Raw genomic sequence first — 21,686 nt, forward strand, 5'->3', positions numbered from 1 at the left:
GCTAGCATTTGTATTTATTTCAGTAACAAGTATGTATATTTTAGCAGCTTTAAAGTCAGAATGGGAAAGAAACAATGGGAATGTGTTTTCAGTAGCATATTAGAGTATCACTTTACCATTCTGCAACAGTATCCATTTGTCACTGAAACAGCTCAAGAATTGTATCAAGTCTTAAACTCTCAAAATACACCACTGGAAAAACTTAACAGGCCCAGTAGTAACTAGGAGAGCCTGAGGTAACCAGATACATAAAACTTGTCAGCTATCTCTACCTAAAATATAATGAAGTTTTCATTGGGTTGAATTTTCAAAGAATGGATATAATTTACTACGGGAGGGAATATTAGCAGACAGGGAGGATAAACCTTCCTGCTTTGGATACTAGTTAACCATTTTGATGTGGAGTTATTTCATTTAAGTTTTTGAAAAAAGGGGATAGTTACTGGATCAAAAAATTATGAAAGGGCTTGCTTACATGGTAATTTCAAATAATACCCAGGTGTATAAGGTAAAATATTAAAGTTCCTCCTTTTATGCCTTGATTCCCACTCTCCAGGAACAAGCACTGTTAGTAGTCTGTTGGGTATCCTTACAAAGCTTGTTCTATGTAGACATAATTTATAGACTGTAAAGCTCTAGTAGTATTAATTATGATATAATTTATCTTGGTATTTATAGCCTTCCTTTATTGACTATGGTAATTGGAATGATAGATATTTTTATTTATTAAGTGTATGGAGCCTTTAGAATACATCTGTTGTTACTCATTGTCACTGAAGGGAATTACATTGATGATGACTGAATTCTTGATACCTGAAACTGGCCCACTGAGAGGGCCTTTTTCATTTCAAATAGGGAAAACTTTATTAAATGGAAAAGAACAATATATTTATTTTTATCTTGGGGCATATTTTTTTTTTGGCTGAAATCTTGAATGTTCACTCATTTAATATCTTAGCCATGTGGATAATTCCTGGGACAACTCTGCTAGTTTTTAGTGAAAGCATTCTGGATACAATTTTGCTGTCCCTTTTCAAGAGAAGCGGCAATATTTTGCTGGTGTTTGGGAGACTAAGTAATATAACCTCATTGTGGTGGTGGAGGGGTACTACTTAATCTTGGAGGTATGAGATACTGAAGACCTGAAACAAGATGATTAGAATACAAATAAATAATTATGAAAGGAGAGAACAGAGTTGAATTGTTGCCTGAATTTTGGGATTTCCTGAGGAATCAAGGAGGGAGCAGATTGTAGTGGATAAAATATTAGTGAATAGGATTCAGAAGATTTGGATTCTAGTAAGGGTGCTGCACTTGAATTAGAGCCTCTTTGGACCATGGTATATGTTAAGTTGTAGATTGGGGCAAGAATTAGATTTAAGTTTTCAACTTTTTAAAAATGTTTGCTTGTTTTGTGAGAGGAGAGAGCCTGTGCATGAGATGAGTAGGGGCAGAGAGAGAGAGAGAGAGAGAGAGAGAGGGAGAGGGAGAGGGAGAGAGGAAGAGAGAGAGAATCCCAAGCAGGCTCTGCTCTGTCAGCAGGGAGCCTGACACGGGACTCAATCTCACGAATCGCAAGATCATGACCTGAGCCAAAATCAAGGGTCAGACGCTCAACTGACTGAGCCACCCAGGTGCCCCTAAGTTTTCAACTTTTAGCAGCTGAAAAAAAAATTTTTTTTTTTCATTTAAAAATCAAGTAGAATCTCAAGTAGAGTTGTTTAGGGGGAGAGGGAGATTCCTAATTGTTCCCCAGAATCCTTAGGGTTGGAGGAGCAGAATTTTAAAATTGATGAAATGGGTGACCTCTTTGTAGACCTACTACTGAAGGTTTTGCACAAGGATGTATCTTACCTTTGGTTCATGATCTACTTGCTCAGTCTTATAGCTGCCTGGGAGAGGTCCTGTAGATACTTGCCAAAGTCAGTGATTAAAGTATTTATACTAATAGATTTGTTTGTGGTTGACATAAGACCAAAGGAAATGATGATCTCTTTAAGGCAGAATCTATAAAATAGCACAAAGATAGTCATCCTGTGCAAAATGTTAAAATAATTGTTAAAATAATCTTTATTGCAAGATTTGTCAGACTCTTTGTGAGAAAGACCTGCTTGTCATATGCATTGAGTTTTGAAATCCAAGAATATGCACAAGATAGAGTGCAGAGCCACGCTGTTAAGTCCCTGCCTGGAAAAGGATTCAAAGTGCCGTTCGTTTTCATCCCTCCGTGGGAGGAAAATCTTCAGGGTATGTGTGGTTTTAGAACCACTTTGGCAATCTGCCAATAAGAACTAGAAATCTACCACTAAGTACCAGTTTACTAGTTAGGAACACCAGCTTAAAACAATATGTCACAGTTGGGAATGCCAAAGACCTTTTAAATTCATAGGCAAACGTAGAATTTTTGTATAGGTAACTTAGATAATTGGGGATAGATGTATACTGAAAAAGGCCTGAACTGGTAATATTGATGAAAAAGAAGTAGAACATACTGTGCAATAGTCATTCTGAGATAAAATGTTTTTGGTTTACATAATGCATATAGGATATTACTTAGTCTGGTTATCTGTAAATAAAGTATTGCTGTCAGTGAGGCAGAACAGTGTAGTGTTTTGAACTCTGGAATCATAACTGCCAGCATCTGCATTCTGCCTCTGCATATCTGTAGAATGGCAATGACAACCTCAAGGAATAGGCTGTATTTTAATGTAATGAGATTGTATAATATACACTTCACTATGCTTGACATATATAAGTGATCAGTAAAGGTTAGGTGCTGTTATAATAAATTTGTTTTCAGAGACATTCAGTTAACTGTTACTATCTTTTTAGAATTTTTAAATTATTATTATTTTTTAATTTTTTTAACGTTTATATATTTTTGAGACAGAGATACAGAGCATGAATTGGGGGAAGGTCAAAGAGAGAGGGAGACACAGAAGCTGAAACAGGCTCCAGGCTCTGAGCTGTCAGCACAGAGCCTGACATGGGGCTTGAACTCACGGACTGTGAGATCATGACTTGAACCAAAGTCCGACACTCAACCGACTGAGCCACCCAGGCGCCCCTAATTATTATTATTTTTAATTATTTTTAATGTTTATTTTTGAGAGAGAGACAGAGACAGAGCACGAGGAGGAGAGGGCAGAGAGAGAGGGAAACACAGAATCCGAAGCAGGCTCCAGGCTCTGAGTGGTCAGCACAGAGCCTGATGCGGGGCTCAAACCCACGGACCATGAGATCATGACCTAAGCCACCCAGATGCCCCTAGAATTTTTTTTTTTTTTGAAGAATAGTTAGAAAATGTCCTGCTTTCTGCCCTTTCCTCCATAGATGACTTTCTTAAAGATTATCTTTCCAAAGAAGAAATTTCTAGGCTGTTTGTTTTTGACTCCAGGAGGTTTACAGGGAAATCTGAATTTCCTTCTCTTTTGGGATGGATGATGGGCAACATCATTACCTAATTTGGAAAAGAATGGGAAAGCTGAATTCCAACTGTAAAGTAAAATATCAAAAGTCTATTTAAGTTCAAATTTTGGGGGTGCCTGGCTGGCTCAGTCGGTTAACCATCTGACCAGCTCAGGTCATGATCTCACAGTTTGTGAGTTCGAGGCCTGTGTTGGGCTCTGTGCTGACAGTTTAGAGACTGGAGTTTGCTTTGGATTATCTGTCTCCTTCTCCCTGCCCCTCCCCTGCTTGTGCTCTGTCTCTCAAAATAATAAATAAATGTTAAAAAAAAATTTTTAACTCAGTTTTTATTCCCTTGCTTGTTAGGATTAATGGATATGGATGCATGGCAAGAAAACAGTCGTTAGGGATCCCCCCCCCCTTTTTTTTCTTTTTAATGACAGTAACTTCTAGGGGCATCTGTGGTAAATTCAAACATACCATAGTCGAGTTTTCTAGAATTTATGATTCTGTCAATACTCAGAAATATGACTGATATTGTGAAAAACTCCACTAATTTAAGAAATATGGTTTCATTTATTGTACTACTCATTAACATACTAATTACTAGTACACTATTAAGTTTTTAATAGGTTGAAATTTGACAAAAGCGTTTTACCCTTAATCCTCTGTTAATGAGAATTGTATTTGTCACCATTCTTTTAACAGGTGTTATTGACTATAATATGTGCAGCAAGCCATTGTGGGGATACAAAATTATAGACCTGTTCTGGTTTTCAAATAATTCATAATCTGTTAAAATATATTCTCAAGCACAGTATTGCTTTATGCATCTTCATGGATTCAGAGAATACTGTATTTCAATTTATTGACCATTAATAATATGCAGATTTACAGAATATTAGCTGTTACATTAGAAAAGACTTTACAAATCATCCATTCCAATCTTATGATTATATACACAAGTGAACTGAGGTTTCAGATGAAACACCTATATTTTCAAATGAAACGATTTCTTTACATTATTATAACTTTTCTTAGTCACAATTTAAATTGGTATGTCTAGCATTTTATTACTGTGAAATTGGTATTCATTTCTGAAACAGTATCAGAAAGCACCTAATAATACATTTGAAAGAGTCAGTGCTAGCCTACATAATCTTGGCCTATTTTGTACCAGGGTTTCTAATTTTACTAGATAAGATAGTACTCTCAGACTACCAAGTAGGGAACTACCTTTTGCAGATATTAGAGTTCATTGATCTTTGTATACTGTCATTTGAAACCAAGGCAGTAGAGCTTGGATATATATGCATACTTTATATGGTTAGTAGGGAAATTATCTTAGCCAAGGGTGGTATAGCTACCAAATAATATTGAATGTAGAGGAATAGGGTTGAGGACTTACCAGTTTTGATTGGGGGGCGGGGTGGGAATCCAGGAATTTGGAGGTGCTTTGTAGGACTAGATATACTTAAATTTGAGACATCGTTGTTTTAACAGTCAAAGGGGTTCTTGGAAAATTATTGCTTAGAGTTCTTGGGAAAAGTTTGTAAATCACAAATACACTGTATTTAGAATTGACAGTTAATTGACCTGGAGTTTTAATCTATATAGCTCCATTCTGATTGCTTGATTTTACACTGTACAACCTCCAGGTTCCCCATTAGTGGGGTAACCATAATTCTCTGTTGGTGACTATTGCCCCATCACAATTATTCATAGCATCCCTTTCACTCTTAAAAGTGTCCTGGTTTAGGGGCGCCTGGGTGGCTCAGTTGGTAAAGTGTCCGACTTTGGCTCAGGTCATGATCTCATGGTTTGTGAGTTTGAACCCTGTGTCGGCGTCTGTGCTGACAGCTTGGAGCCAGGAGCCAGGAGCCTGCTTCGGATTCTGTGTCTCCCTCTCTCTCTCTGCCCCTCCCCCACTCATGTTCATTCTCAAGAATAAATAAACATTAAAAAAAATTTTTTTTTAAAGTGTCCTGGTTTAGATAATAAATTATGTGGTTGCCTTGCTCATGAGCATGATATCTGCCTTGTGTACTTTAATATGATGAAGGTGTATGAAATGTCTTATTTTGGGTAATAGGTTTTTTCCCTAAGCTGAGAGATTTCTGTTTAGTGGAGTTAGGAGGTCATTGATAAAGACAGTCTTGTGGAAGTCTGGGTGATCTCAAGGCTGACGATTTATAGACTAGAAAAGAGCCCTATGTGTTTGTGCTTGCATCAGAAACACAAGACTGGTGGATATTACTTAGCTTGTCTGGGTTAAACTGAATTTTCATTGCTCAAAGATAATTTTGCATTTATGTCTGATTTTTATTTTTATTAAAAAAGTTTTTTTTAATGTTTATTTTTGAGAGAGAGAGAGAGTCAGAGCACGAGTAGGAGGGGAGAGAGAGAGGGAGACAGAATCTGAAGCAGGCTCTGGCTCTGAGCTGTCAGCACAGAGCCCAAACTGCCAGATCATGACCTGAGCCACAGTTGGACACTTAACTGACTGAGCCACCCAGGTGCCCGTTATGCGTCATTTAAAAAAAATTTATCTGAAATCAGGTACTCAATCCCAAGGGCAAATAAATCTTAGTACGTGGTTATAAGTATTTTTCAGTTAGTTTATTTAATTATTTTTAATGGACTTTAGTTTTTGGAGCAGTTTAGGTTCACAGCAAAATTGAGCAAAAAGGTACAGAGAAATACCATATATCCCCTGCCCTTACCCACACCTACAGCCTTCTCCACTAATACCCCATTCCTATCAGAGTGGTGCATTTGTGGCAATTTGTGAACCCACATCGATACCACATTATCACTCAAAGTCCATAGTTTACATTAGAGTTCATTCTCAGTGTTGTCCATTCTAGGAGTTTTGAGACATGAAATGACCTGTATCCGCTATTATAGTATCATAGAAAATAGTTTCACAGTCCTAAAAGTCCTCTGTGTTCCACCTGTTCATTTTCCCCTCGTCCCTTAGCCCCTGGCAACCACTGATATTTTTACTGTCTCCATAGTTTTGCCTTTTTTTAGAGTGACATATAGTTGGAATCATACAGTATATAACCTTTTCAGATTGGCTTTTTCACTTCGTAATATGCAATTAAGTTTCCTCCATGTCTTTTCATGGCTTCATAGCTCATTTCTTTTTAGCACTGAATAATATTTCATTGTCTGGAGTATATTTAATTTTAAGAAAGTGTTCTTGATAGTCTCTTTATAAGTAGGCTTACTAAATTCCACAAGTAGGATCTTAATTCTTTTAACAGCAGATTGAATGTATGTTATATTCCCATTTAGTGGGGGTGAAATTGTTTATTTGCTTTAAGAATGATTTTCCCTGCTTAAAACTTTCTTCATATTATATGCCCCTTTTGGGGATGCAAGTGAAATTTCAGGAGTGAACTATAATTATGTCAGTTGTTGAGAATTTGGAGAGAAATACAGATCTCCATGAAGTGTGTAATACCAAATATTCCTTAGTCTCTGTTGCGTAATCTCACCATATAATTTTGCCACTGTCATGACTTAAGTAGTAGGAAAGTTTGCAATTTCAGTAAAATAGGTGAAGGAGTCAAATTTGTCTCATTTCATAACTCATTTTTAAAAATTCAAAAAAGACACAACATAGTTTTATTGAATATCCTCAGTTTTTTTAAGTTGAGAGACCATTGGAGCCTAGACTGGGGAAGGAAATTGCCCATTTCATGCCATTGTTGAAGTGGAGAATCTGTCGTGGTCATTTGCCTGTGTGTTACTGTCTTTATTTTCCAAATTCATATCTGGTTAGTCTTTATAGAAATATTGAAGAGGACCAGAAGGTGAGAAAAAGAACATAAACATTGCAGCACTTCATGAAAATAGGAGCTACATTCCTGTTTTTCCCCCCCTCTAGATTCATTTGGTATGTGGCATATTGATTGGTTTTGTTTTCAGTACTTTACTGTAGAGTGCATGCAGGGTGAGAGTTAGTCTAATCTTGGGCTTCAGTCTGAGATTCCATACATTTTCCTTTTTAAAAGTTGAGAAAATTTGGTTGGGATTAAGTATTAGCTTTATCCCAAGAAAAATTGTTTCTCAAGATAATCTTTGGAACCAAATGGGTGCTGTTTTTATGAAAGGTTAAGGATTCTTTATAAAGGTGAATAAATAGCATTAGGCACTGTACTCAAGGAAAGTCTAGTGTTGTTTTGGGAGCTTCTGGCATGGATCCTGTGCCTTGTATCCGAGTCATTAATAGCAACAACATGAGAAGACCCTTCTTTTACATCTTCCAAAGCAGAATAATACATTATTTACCTGATGTTATTAGAAGTGTTGTCCAGATAAAGGAAGGGAATTAATTCCTATTTTGGTATATTTTATCCTAGCAAAAGTGCATTGCATTCAGTGGTGAATCATTTGGAAAGAAGTGTAATTATGTAGAAAGTTCCATTCTCAGTTCCTTTTTCATCCTCCCTGAGTGATCTCATCTCCTCCCTTGGCTTCAACTTCCATCTAAGCTGATAATTCCCAAGTGCGTATTTCCAGCCTCCACTTCTCTCCTGAATAACAGATCCATATTTTTAACTACATCTGAACATCTCACTCACCAGCATAGCTTATCCTGTATGTGTCTCCAAAGCCAACTCTTGGTTCGTCTTCCTTTATTCCATTTACAGTATCACTCTTCACCCGGTGGTCAACAATTTCAGTTGACTCATTCCCTTAAACATTTGTCACATCCATCACCTTTTCACCATTTCTACAGCTACTCTTAATTAGTTCAGACTCATTTTTCATTTGGATTATTGAAGGAGTTTCCTAGCTCCTTTTTTTTCTGATCTTTCATACTGCCACCAGATTGGTGACACTGCTTGTTCTGTGGAAAGAAGCCCAGGCCTTAGCTTGCAGGATGCTTGTCATTCTCCCTCAATTGTGAGGTCTTGAGGTTACAGACTATCTTATTTTTTCTGAGCAGCATGAGTACTTAACAGGTGCTGGGCATGTAAAAGCACTCAAAGTTGAATTTTTTCAGCTGAACCTAGAACAGTTCTGCCACTTCTTAACCTTGTGCTTGCAACTGTTTCCTCTTGCCTAGAGCAAACCATCTCTCCTTTCTACACAGCTGATAAGGCTAGACTTTGACATGCATACGTTTTCTGTGCATGTATCAGCCCTGTCCTACAGCAAAATTAGTTATTTCTTGTATGTTCCTGTTGTCTTTTGTACATCTGTTATAGAAGTAACTATTATCAGTTTACTGTATTTTGATTATTTTTCTGTGTCATGTCTTCAAGGTTGAGCTCTCTTTAGGAACAAAGTTCATTTACATTTTTTTTAAACAAACTTTATTTTAATTACTCCTCTGTACAGTCTTTAGTAAATAGGCCCTCAAAAAATGGCAAATTGAATTAAAAACATGCTCACAGTTTATAGATGGAGAAGTTGAGCAAAGACAAGATAAAAGTCATGAAGTTATAAGGAGTATATGTGCTGCCAAAGCAAGCACAAGTTGTAGTGAGTGATACAGTTTTTTAGCAACCATTTTTGCCGTATTCGCTTTGTTGGTTATGAATCAGACTCAGCTTCTAGGAGAGTATTATATATGGTTTCAGAAGCATCTGTGTGGCTCCTATGCCCATATTTCCCTTCTCTTTGAAAAAGCTGATGAGTTTAGCAGTTTCAACTAAGACATTAGTTGTCAAAGTGTGTTCTGTGGACAAGCAACATCAGTGTCCCCTGAGACCTTGTTAGAAATGCACATGCCCGGCCCTACTTTCAGACCTATTGACTCAGAATCTTGGTATGGGGCATAGCAGTCTGTGTTTTAACAGATAATTCTGATACATAATAAGGTTTAAGAATAGCTGCTCTAGGATTCTGCCATCTAAGAAAAGTTTTGCTTTAGACATATAATAACAAAGTTTCCAGTGTGGTTTCCACTATATGCTATTTATGCTTTGGAAATAACTCATCAGAAAAGAAGACTGGGACTATATTACCTAACATTCTGGGATGTGATTCAAAGATTAAATTTCCCTATGTGCAAAGTATTTGACTCTGGTTTCTGGGAATGGCTGTTTAAAAGAAAGCCGGTTTTCTACCTCTTTCAGATAAAATCTCTTCTAGATTATATCCAGAATATCAGCTTGCACTGCTTATGTCCTTTGTCATTCTTATGGGGGATATATGATGATGAAAGAATGAGATGAATTGTATTATGTTTAACATTTACATCCTGATTGTTGGATGTTGACAGGGACAGAAAGTGAGTTTGATATTAAAAGTTATAGTGAATTTATAGGCAAGTAAATTTCACAGAAAAAGTAATTGGTGGAGGTTAGCTTTTCATTAGTAATTACCCATGGCTTTTGAGAATCACTTATTTAACTGGAATATTCAACCTTTCTAGCATATTGTTTTCATTTTGCCTTTAATAAATCCTCACTGGAGGGTCAACTGAGGCATACTTTCTTAAAATGCTCTGTAACTGTTCTCTCCACCACAGAAGAAATTGTTTTTGACCTCAAAGTTCCATTTGGGTATAGTTCTAGATTGGTCCATAGCTGTTTTTTGAGGGGGGTGGGCATAGCTATTTTTGACAATCTGTTGGAACAAGAGAACTTTTATGAGCATTTACTTAAATATATAAGGGTTTCACAGTTTGAAATCAGACCTTTCAGTAAGATCGCCCTTTGACATACAGCTGATTTATGTGCATTTGTCTATTTTCTTTGGATGAGATAGCCTTGGTTTTTAATGGCTAGCGAAACTAGCTTTTTTCCCTTTGTGTACTAGCAGCTTGAGTACTATTTGTGGAATAAAGTAGATTTCCTAAAGTTTCCTAAAAAGACTAGCTTGACAGCAGTTTGTGGCTATGATGTTTCTTCCTTGGATGCACCCTTAGTTTTTAAAAACCTTTTGCTATCACAGACAAATGGGACCTGATCAGTTATACTTAGCCTCTCTTTGTTCAAGATTAAAATGCCTGTTTCCTTCTTGGACTGAGGACTAAACGTTAGTCTCAAGGAGTGTCTTCAATAATGAAGCTCTTTATTTGAGGTCTGTAAAAGACTTAAGTGGCTAGGATTTTCTAATAAGTAACATATAAGCAGAGCTTTGAATCTGCTAGAGCCCCTTTTGAGGATATTCATGGTCATAGGCTAGTATCCGTGAAGAAATGCAAGAAGGGACCAGAATTTTAAATTTTATCATTAATTGCTGGCAACCCTACCTTATTTAATGTCATTTTCTACTTGAACATGTTTAAATTCTGTGGGTTTTCAATGCTTTTATTCTTTTGGAAAATTGAAAAATTAAGAAAAACCATAGGAGTAGATAACACCTGTCCCCCATGGGTGAGTCTTAGAACACCCAAGACTGGTTTAAGTCATCCTTTGTTACAGACTAAAATGCTTGCATAAAATTACCATCTATGTTATTATATTTATAGCCATATAGGTTACAAAGTAATTTTACAGACCGTTGTTTATGTGAATTTTGTCATGACTTTATGAAGAAGGTAGGGATTATTATCCCCAGTTTTCAGATGAGGAGATTAAAATTGAAGAAATTGAAGAATCCAACCCAGATGTAAACCATGCCTCATTTCCCTATAAGGTGAGCAGCTCTCTCAGCTTCATAGACCCTTATCTGATCTCGTTCAGTAGCAGTACAGTTCAGACACAGATGTCTAATCTGGTGTCTGGGACACCCCTGTATTAATGGCAGAATTTTGTTTCAGTGTATTTTCTGGGATGAGAGAAACCCATGCCTTTTAACATACTTAGAACCTCTTTTTTTGGGGGGGGGGAGGGGGTCACTGATTTTTAGATCCAGGAATCTAGGTAGATCATGCTTTTTTTTTTTAGCTTGTCAGTGGGAATTGACAGTAGGACTGAATGAAATTCCTTGTTGAAGATCAGTCATATCAGATGCTTATCCCTTTACTGTCCTACAATAGCATTTGGATAGAGCTTTACAGTTTACAAGGCTCTTCCATATGAACTACATGACTTTCACAACTACCCTATAAAGAAGGTGGCAGCATTTCTGTTTGAAGAAACTGCTCAGCGTTAAGAGAATTTAAGGTGTGGAGGTATGGGCTCAAAAGCTGACACTCTTACACTGAGATTAAGCTTAATCTGACATGGTCCAAAATCCCATAACTACCATTTAATCTTACATTTTGTGAATTTACAGTTTGGCCTGACCAGTGTTCAGTATCTTTCCATATATCATTACTAAACAGTTTGATTTATACTTGGTAGGTTTTGTCTTTACTTTTTTTTTTTTTTTTAAGGAGAATCTTATACTGCCTCTTTTTATTGTCATTACCCTTGGACTTCCTACATTGTTCATAATATCACAGATTTAATGGTTTATAACTCTAGGAAATTTGCAAATTGCTGGAGTCTGCACTGCTGTTATGACTCTCCCTATTCTAGTTTGCTCTAAGAGTAGGAAGGGATGAAGAATTCCCTCCTTTTTCATTGCTTCCTGCAATCAGTATTTCCATTCTGGTTCTAATTTTAAAGGTTAATTCTTATTTCTTGAAGAAGTTCGTTCTAAGTTAGAACTCATTTTGAGGGGCACCTGGGTGGCTCAATTGGTTTAGTGTCGACTATTGATTTCAGTTCAGGTCATGATCTCATGGTTCGTGGGATTGGCCCAAGTCAGGGTCTGTGCACGCTCTCTCTCGCGCGCGCGCTCTCTCTCTCTCTCTCTCTCTCTCAATAAATAAAACATTAAAAAGAAGAAGAAGAACAACAACAACAACAACAACTCATTTTGGATGTAACGTTTCTCCACTGTTGTGGAGCAGTGCTGAAGGCTATTGCATGTGGCCTGTTCAGCATTATTTCTGTGGAGACATATAATACTAGCTAACAGTATTGAGTACTTTCTGTGTGCCAAGCACTGTTGTAAACTGTGTTATTTCATTTAATCCTTGCAACAACACTGTCAGGTTGCTACTATTATTAGTCTCTTTCTACAGATTAGGGAGAAGTTTGGAGAGGTTAGGTCACTTGCCTGAGGTCATATAGTTAGTGATTGCACCTCCAGGCAATCTGGTTTTAGAGTTTGCTGCTTTTAATCACCAAACTAGATAGTCTCCTTTGAACTAGATATCCCTGTTTCTTCAAAGCAGAAGGCTGGCTAAAATGCTGAGCAGATTTCTTTAGCCTTTTGGAGGTATACTTTCTGAAAAAAGGGTGGGCCATGGCTTAGAAATTAGTGATGGTGACAACCCTAAACCTTTGTCATGTTTGCTTGGTAGAGATAGCTGTGAAAGCTTTGTAATTGCTGCCTTCTCTACTGACAGATCAGACTAATCCATGAGATCAGACCCAGATACTTCCTTCCTGCTGCAAAAAATGAGGTTATCCTGTTTTCATTCACTCCCAGGGCCTCAAGCCTGCCTTACCCTTTATGGTCACACACAGAATAAGTGCATATGGATTTATGAACTGCCTTTTTTGTTAAGGAATAGTGATAATAATTCTTAAGTTAACAGTGAGGATAGGTGAGATGTGTACAGCCTGTGTATACAGCCTTACAGCTGTTCACGGTCATTTAAGCAGATTTGAAATACTGTGCATATAACCACAGTTAGAGATCAGCTTGTCTTGCTCAGTCTTTCTTCTTTTTGAGGTACATATTATAGTGTGCTTGGGGTGGTGGGCGGGAGAGAGAGAAATGCTCTTTTGTCCTTGGCTGTCATTTTCTCTTTATTTAAATATTTTAAAAAATATTTGTTTATTTTTGAGACAGAGACAGAGCATGAGCAGGGAAGGGGCAGAGAGAGACAGACAGACAGACAGACAGACAGACAGACAGACACAGGGAGACTCAGATTCTGAAGCAGGCTCCAGGCTCTGAGCTGTCAGCACAGAGCCTGACGCACGGCTCCAGCCCACGGACCGTGAGATCCTGACCTGAGCTTAACCCACTGAGCCACCCACAGGGAATTAGTAAACTGGGGCTTGAAGGGAACAGCTGTTTAAAAAGTAAATAAAAGGTGATAAAAGCAGGCAATGGTCACCTGAGAGAGAGGGAGGGAAGTTAGTCTCCTTACCTGTTCAGCAGTTGCCCTGGAGGTAAGTAAGAATTTTAGCTGTAAAAGTCAGTGATGGTCTCTCTTGTGTGGGGCTAGGCTAGTTTTTTTGCTTCCTTAGGGCATATATAAAAGCAGTTTTCTTGGGATTGGGCTCAACTTGCTCTTCTGTGTTCCCTTTTTCTTCTCACCCGCTGCTACATATCTACACATCCAGTTTTTCCTGCCAGAGAGCTCCTCCTTTTCTCCGGCTGCTAGCCCCAGCTGTCATCTTCGCCTCCCATCCCCCATCCCTAGTTATGCAATTTTACATTACGCTTTTCCCGGTTTTACTGTCTCTATTTTTTATACTGTGCTTGCTGCTTGCCTCCATCCCCAGCTTCTAGTCCCTCCCTTCCCCCAAACCAGTGACCACCTTTCAGCTTCCCTCTTTGTCATTGTTGAACTTAATGTATTTTATTAGTACTTTCTGAAACCTGTTTGAGGTCTGAGCCCAGTTACGTATTACATTGGATAGAGATGATGGTGGGGAAGGGGTAGGAAGTTGTTTTTCTGGAATTCAGGCTTTTCCCAAAATACTGGATGGGCTTTGAGCTGGAGATCAAACAGATGCTTCTGTTGGCCTCCCAACTTTAGGCAGTTGTGTGCTCTTACTTTGAGAGCAGATACTTGATTGAAAGCCCTTGATAATGAAAGGCAGGGCAGTGAGTCAGGGTCTGAGCTGTCTGCCGCCGCCTCCTCCTGCTGCTGCTGCTGCTGCTGCTGCTGCAAGCTAGTTCTCTTCTGAATTGGAGCTAATTTTGGATGGATAATGAGGTAGATGGTGGCTAATAACTTTCCTTTGCTAATTGTGATTTCACGATACTGTGTAAAGATGGTTTTTGTTTTTTTGTTTTTTGTTTTTTTTGTTTTTTCTTTTCCTTGCTGCTAGGAGGAGAAATAGATCTGTTTTCATGATTTTTGATGCATGTTGAGCTATCAAGAATCCTGTGCTTGGGTTTGTTTAGAGGCACTACAGTTTAATGGAAAGAACCATAGTCTAAGAGCTGAAGACCTGTGTTCTGATCCCATCTCCATTCAGGATTAGCTACCCAGGCAATCTTGGGCAAGTCATGAACCTGTCTCTGTGCCTGTCCCATCTATGAACCTTGTCAAACTATGTGAATGAAATGAGATGTGATATATGTGGAAGCACTTTGTAAACTGTTAAGTTTTATAAAAATTTCAGGTGCTGCCCTTTGTTAATTTGCCCACTGACCACAATACCAGAGAAATGCATCTAATGTCTTTTAAATTTTTTTTAAATGTTTGTTTTTGAGAGAGAGGCAGAGTGCAATTGGGGAGGGGCAGAGAGAGAGGGAGACATAGAATCCAAAGCAGGCTCCAGGCTCTGAGATGTCAGCACAGAGCCTGATGTGGGGCTCAAACTCATGAAGTATGAGATCATGACCTGAGCCAAAGTTGGATGCTTAACCTACTGAGCCACCCAGGCGCCCACATCTAATGTCTTCCCTCCTATGAAGCCAGCCTTCTCAGGAGCAGGGTGATGAAATCATTAGAACTGGGGAGGGGGGGGGGCGGGGAATCTTGCCTCTGGAACCATCTTTTCTTTTATTTTCTCACCACAACCCCCACAACACACACATGCCTTCCCCCCCCCCCCCCCCCCCCCCCCGTTGCTTGGGAAACTCTTTGATCCTGTGTTTCACTATGTTCATTCTTTACTAGGATTATAATTTGAAGGAGTTAGTGATCATAGTGTGCTGCACATTCCAGTGGACACGTCCTTGCTTTTTGTAGTCAGAAATTATTAATTAGTTATATTTAAGCGGTGACACAAAATATGTTTAACTTTTAAATAGCTACAGAAAACTTTTTCTGTTGTAGTAAGGGACATTGACTGCAGTTGTGGAAAGTGTTAGGAGGCCATGCTTTGTCTTTGGACACGCCTGGATTCCAGATCAGACTTTTGCACTATTAGCTTGTGACTCTGGGCAAAGTAGTTAACTTTTTTGGGCCTTAGTTTCCATCTTTAAGGGCATTCTAATAGCACCTATCTTATAGGGCTGTTGTAGGATTAAATGAGATAATATAAAGTGCTTACCACATTGTCCAGCACATAACAAACACATACTTAGGAAGTGTTACCTGTTGATGTACATGTCTAATAATAATAGCTTTCAAAGAATCCGTAAATAGATGTCTGTTGTTAGTGTTTTAAGGGATTTTAAATCTTGTTTTTAGATAAGTTTTTTTTAAATATACATCATAACATTTACTAATTCAAAGAACATTTATTTTTTACTTACTCCCATTTTCCTGTATTCAGATAGAAAATTTAACTAAATCAGATCAGCATTCTTTCCTCCTTAGGAAGTGACTCTTGCCCAGGGGTGGTGGTGTCAGGTTGAAAGACTTGGTTGATTCTGTGCAATGAAAATTGTGTTCAGGCTGTTTCTTGGCTACCTTTGAATTGTGTGGTGTTGGGATTTGAGATTACATTGGGATTGGATGGGTTCTTGGGGTTCTTTACATACTTGCAGGCATTCCCTTCACATTAGCATGGTCACTAGATTGATAAAGAGGTTTAAATGTCAGCCCGCATTTCAGAAGGGGAAAAAAAATACAAAACCCACTAACAGATTTCTAGAGCATAATCAAGTTGATGGTCCCTGACTTACTGTGGTTCAATTTAAAGTTTTTCAATTTTATGATGGTGCAAAAATGATAATGTATTCAGTAGACACCATATTTTGAATTTTGATCTTTTCCTAGGCAGTGATCTGTACATTTCTCCGTCACAGTGCTGGGCAGTGGCAGCAAGCTGTAGCTCCCGGACAGTCATGCTACCATGAGGGTAAACAACCGATAAACTTAAAACTGTTCTGGACCCATACAGCCATTCTGTTTTTCATTCTCAGTACAACATTCAACAAATTATGTTAGATATTCGACACTTTCTTGTAAAGTAGGCAGGCTTGTGTTATATGGTTTTGCTCAACTGTAGGCTAATGTAGGTGTTCTGAGCATGTTTAAGGTAGGCTAGGCTAAGCTATGCTATGATGTTCAATAGGTTAGGTGTATTAAATGCATTTTTGACTTAAAATTTCAACTTATAATGGGTTTATTAGGATGTAACACCATCGCTAAGTCGAGGATGATTTGTGCATAATCAGTGTTTGAGAGGGCATAAACTCTCCCAGTTCACAGAGAATGTGAGAATAAGAGCACTCGTAATTTCCACTTAATGATCGAGAGTGTGATTAAAATAGAGTACTCCTCTTTACTGCTCCCTAGGGGTTTACTGATAATAAGTTTTCCATGGTGGTTAAACCAATAGTAAAATGAATGGAACCAGCTTCCTTTAGCTAGCCTTCTATATTAGTTGGCATCAACTTTGACAGGTTGGCAGGTGGCAGGTTTTGAGATTAAGACATTAGTCCTTTATTACCACTTTACCTGGAAGTGAGCTCAAGTTTTCATTGCTGGGGGTTGGTGTTTCCTTTCTCAAATTCCGAAACTTCCTTTGCATCTGACAATGACATCTTTTTGGCTTCTTGGAGCCTCTGGTAGATAGTTCCTTACAAGGAACTGACACAATTTGAATAGGTAGTTTAGAATAGTATTTGCAAGGTAGAACATTTAGTCTAAGGCTGTTAGTTACTGGATTCCTATCCTCCCCACATTTTGTATGTTTTATGAATTGAAAGGCTAGTATGAATTTGGAGGTCTTGACCTCTACTTGAATAAGTATAGTACTTCTCTTAGGGTTCTGAGGTCCATTAAGGTGGAGTTTATCTACAAAGGCAAATACTTCTATGGATATAAACAGAAAATTTTCCACTTAGCAACCTCCATTTTCAGGCAGCTCCATTATGTCCTTGGCTTCTGGACTGTAGGAAAACTGTTCCATTTAATTCATACTTTCCCTCTGAAATGTATTTAATCTGATGTGGGTAGACCCCCCCCCACTCCCTGCAGAGGGACCAGCTTGGTCCCAGGAGAAATTGCCCAGCCACTGAGAGTACCTCTTGTAGCTTCTTGCCCTGTATCCTAGAATCCTGCCTGAAATGGTAGAAATGCTGCTGGACCCTGGGTGGAGTAAATGGGTGAGAGAGAGTATGCTTGCACTGTGATTTAATTTACTATGGACCCCACTCCAAGTTCTTCAAATAAGCTTGGGTTTTCTACTCTGTCTCTGCCATTGCCACCTTGTCTTATGGGAGTGTAACCTAAAGCAAATTCTGGACAAGTGGAAATAGGCATCAACTTTAGTTCCTGGGAAATGCCTGGCAATGATGTTGAGGCCTAGCCTTCACCATAGAATTTAATTTAATTCATCATTATACATTTCTTATTCTTTATGAGCTGGACTCTGGGGGCTAGGCTACTGAACTACGTAGACAGAGACTGTCAAGTACCATAGTTATTTTGAAGACTCACTTTTCGGGAGAGTTTTCTAGTTGTATGAACTCACAGAATTGTGGAAGGTATAGTCTCTCCATTGGCAATGAGTTGGGTTGATGCTACTGTTGGTTCCACTCCTGAGCTGACACCCATCGTAATTCTCACTCTGAAGTGTACAGACTGTCTTATTTACCTGTGCCTGAATGTCTGCATTCGGGTAGAGGCTACCTAATCACAGACCGCTGGGTTGTTTGTTTGCCACAGGCCCAGGGAAGAATAGGATGTGGGGGAAGTCTGTGCTGAACTCAGGATGGAATCCTGTATGAGAGAATTATGCTACCTTTTCGGTTGAAATTTGGACCCTGATTCCCAAGAGAAGGTGTCATTAGGTCAGTTAATATTTCTTGTTGAGGCCCACAAAAGACATTGCATCTCGGACAAAGTATTCCCCCATCCAAAAGAGAGATCCTGACTTGGCATATAGAACTACTGCCACTTGCGTTTATCTTTCATCACTTGCCTGAATTTGAAAAGGTAATGGTTTGTGCTCTAAGGAAAGATACTCTTCCCCGAGACCTGAGGCTTTCTCATTCCTACCAACTGGGCCCATTGCTAAAATGCTTTCCAGTGGGCTTGCTTCTGCCTGGCTAGCACCTGGGCTGCCCCAGCTTGTAATTAGCCTGCCTTTGCTTCATAAGCTTCCCAGGGTGGTTCTTCTTCTAAAAGCTTGTATGAAATGCTATTTACTGTCTCTTTATATCTTTATAGTTTAAAAATGAATCCTTTTTGTTCTTTGCAACTCATTTGCTTTTTTCTTTTCTTTAAATTACTATTAACACCTGTTGATTCTTTTTTTTCTGCTTGGCCTGTCACTGCATTCCTGCTCCCCCTCCCTCTAGCTGGGTTTGTCAAGTCGCCCATGTCAGAAACTAAGCTCACTGGGGACGCCTTTGAGCTGTACTGTGACGTGGTCGGGAGCCCCACGCCAGAGATCCAGTGGTGGTACGCAGAAGTCAACCGGGCAGAGTCTTTCAGACAGCTGTGGGACGGTGCTCGGAAGCGCCGTGTCACCGTAAACACCGCCTACGGGTCAAACGGCGTGAGTGTGCTGAGAATAACCCGGCTCACCTTGGAGGACTCTGGGACTTACGAGTGCAGGGCCAGCAACGACCCCAAGAGGAATGACTTGAGGCAAAACCCCTCCATAACATGGATTCGAGCCCAGGCCACCATAAGCGTCCTTCAGAGTGAGTCCAGCACCCTACAGTAGTAGTACTGTAGTCATTAGAGGTGGCCCAATGACCCTTCCCTTCTGCTTCCTTTCCCTCTTCCCCAGTATGATCGCTCACCCCACCCCTTGTCTTCGTTTTTTCAAACCCACGACCCTTCTGGTTGTAGTGTATAAAAACATCTGTGGCAACTTTTTTTTTTCTTTGCCGTCCTTTCTACCTCCCTCATCCCCCAACCCTTCTCTGTGTCTTTCTCCTCAGGAACAAAGAATTTGGGGAAATCCGTGCCTGTCCAAAATCATCTGCATTGGGAAGAGGTGGGGAGGGAGAACTGGGGAGGCTCAGAAAACCACCTAAAACTCACAAGACCAGGCAGTTAAACCAGGGTAGTAGTGTTGAATTGTTTCTTTCCCTCCCCTTTAATTTTGTAGTAGGTTTCCTGCTATCCTTTTGCTGATTTATTCTCTGGTGCCTTTTTATTTTTGTTTCTCTCCCCAGTCTAACTACTTTTTATTTCTTCTGTTCATCTGTTTGAAGCTCTCTGAATAGCTGCCTTCACCTCTATGATTTTAAGTTTGTGTCTGCCCAGCTTCTTCCCTCACTGTGACTTGGTGTCATCCTGTTCTGTGATGGGAATGTCGCCATAGGTGCGGTGTGATGGTGTGTTTTGGTTGTTGGGTGGCATGTAAGCTTGGATATTTCCATAGTTCCAGCTCTTTTTCTTTTCTAAAACAGTGGCACGTGCTTCTCTGATAACAGCCCTGCACTACAGCAGCACACTCCTTACTGGTCCTGCCCATCCAGTCTCCTGTTCTTTTAAAAGCAGTAGTCTGAGATTTCCTCCATGTGTCTTGCTGTTAGGCACCAGGTGACACAAGCTGCAAAGTATTTTTTTTTTAAACCCCATCATGCTGTTTCAGAGTCAGAGTTGCATCTGCTTCCTGTTCACAGATAGTTTGACTCTGATGACTGACTGTTGGCACAGTGCTCCTCTTCCCAGAAGCTGGCAACCCTAGAAATAGTTTGGAAGCCATTCACACTGGCCTTTTCTTGTGTTTTGAAAAAAGAAGAAACTAAAGTCCAACTAAGTGATGAGGGAAAGCTAAGCGGTTGACTTAGAATTCTTCTCTTCATCTGTTGTGTCAGGTATAAGTAAGACATTAGACACAGGGACTTTTGTGGCCACCTCTCTTTCTAGCAAGTGTCTTGCTACTTGTATAGAGGCAAGGAGAGGGAGGGAAAAGCCACCACAGAGCCAGTGCTCCTGGCCAGGAAGAGTTCTAGCCCCACATCTGACCGGATTGTAATTGAGGGAGCATACTCTACTTAAAGGAATGATCCTCTGGAGTTTTCACCTTCTCTTTTAAGAACTCAGACCTGTAGCCAGTTCTGGCTTAAAGAACTGATTGATTTAGAAAGAGTAAGTAAAAATAGTAAGAACACATTCATGAGGAATTTGGTAGTAACACAGGGATTAATAGGATATGGGCCCTGAATCTATCTATGTACTTAATATGGAAGATAGCAAGTTAGTTGTCTGTCCTTCATAGTTCCTTAGAAGATGCTTATGGAGAGAAGAGGCCTTCGGGAAGAGGTAGGAGAGGCTGCTGCAGCTGGCACTGTTCAATCAGAGAACCTGCTTCTGGAAAGGGGAAAAGAAAACCTTGTCTATGTGAAAATGGGGAATATTAACCCAGCGATTTTCCTTTTATTTAACAATTTTTCCCTTGCACGCTTCCTTCTCCTGCCCCCCTGCTCCTTTCCTTATAAAAGCAGAATTACCCAAATGGCCACAAAGACCTGCAGAAGTTTGTAGGCATGGACTGGGCTGGGCATTTGGTATTTGTACTTCCAGGAGCTTGACTCAGGTAGACTCATAGTTAAGAGGTCATGTCTTGGGGCTAGAAGAAGATGAGTCTTTGGGGTACTTACTACCAATCCTGAGAATACATAACATTTCTCCAGTTTACTTGGAAATAAACTTCCTAACTTAGAAGGGTCTGCATGTGGTTGAACCAAACCCTGGTTCAGTCTCATTCCAGACTTCCCCATCAATCGGTTAATTCTAGTTAACTGTTTTAGAGAGCCAAGCTGCTGATGCTACTTTTAAAAAACACCCTGAATTCACTCTAATTGGATTTTATGATCTTAGCATCCCAAGGGCATTTGCCTCCAGGAGGAGGTTGAAGTCTTCTAAAATGACTCCTTGACAGTATTTCCCCCCAGAACTCCTTGAGTAAAATAAGACAGGATGAGAAATATGCCCAGTTTTTAGGGTATCTCCCTGGCCATAGCATGTTCTACACATGTGTGACGGTGAGGGTAGGGGTCTCCCATCCACTGCTTCTCTGTAGGAGTCAGTGGCAGGCAAAAATTTTGGGGCTTCTCCTAAATGTTCATCTCTCTTGGACTTTCATGGGCATTGCTGGGCCACAGAAACAAAAGCTCCACCTTCATCCTGGTGCAGAATGCAGATGTGGCACCATGGCCAAGGAGCTTGGGTTAGCACTGGTTTCCATATACAGCGATCATTGGAGGGAGGTACCACACCCCACAACCTTCCTATGGTGCAGAATCCTATTTAAACCTATTTAAATTATCCA

General features: G+C 39.5%; 1 protein-coding gene across 2 annotated transcripts in view; it reads left to right on the forward strand.

Moving 5' to 3' along the window:
* The window catches only part of NPTN (neuroplastin), a 73,568-nt gene that overhangs the window by 18,590 nt on the left and 33,292 nt on the right, over positions 1 to 21,686 (forward strand). For both annotated transcript variants that reach the window (XM_043555055.1, XM_043555056.1), the window contains exon 2: positions 18,754 to 19,101. In XM_043555055.1, the coding sequence (XP_043410990.1) occupies positions 18,754 to 19,101 (348 nt within the window). The remainder of the gene's footprint in view (positions 1 to 18,753; positions 19,102 to 21,686) is intronic.

Source organism: Prionailurus bengalensis, chromosome B3 (genome assembly GCF_016509475.1).
Source record: "Prionailurus bengalensis isolate Pbe53 chromosome B3, Fcat_Pben_1.1_paternal_pri, whole genome shotgun sequence".
In the NCBI taxonomy this organism is placed as follows: Eukaryota; Metazoa; Chordata; class Mammalia; order Carnivora; family Felidae; genus Prionailurus; species Prionailurus bengalensis.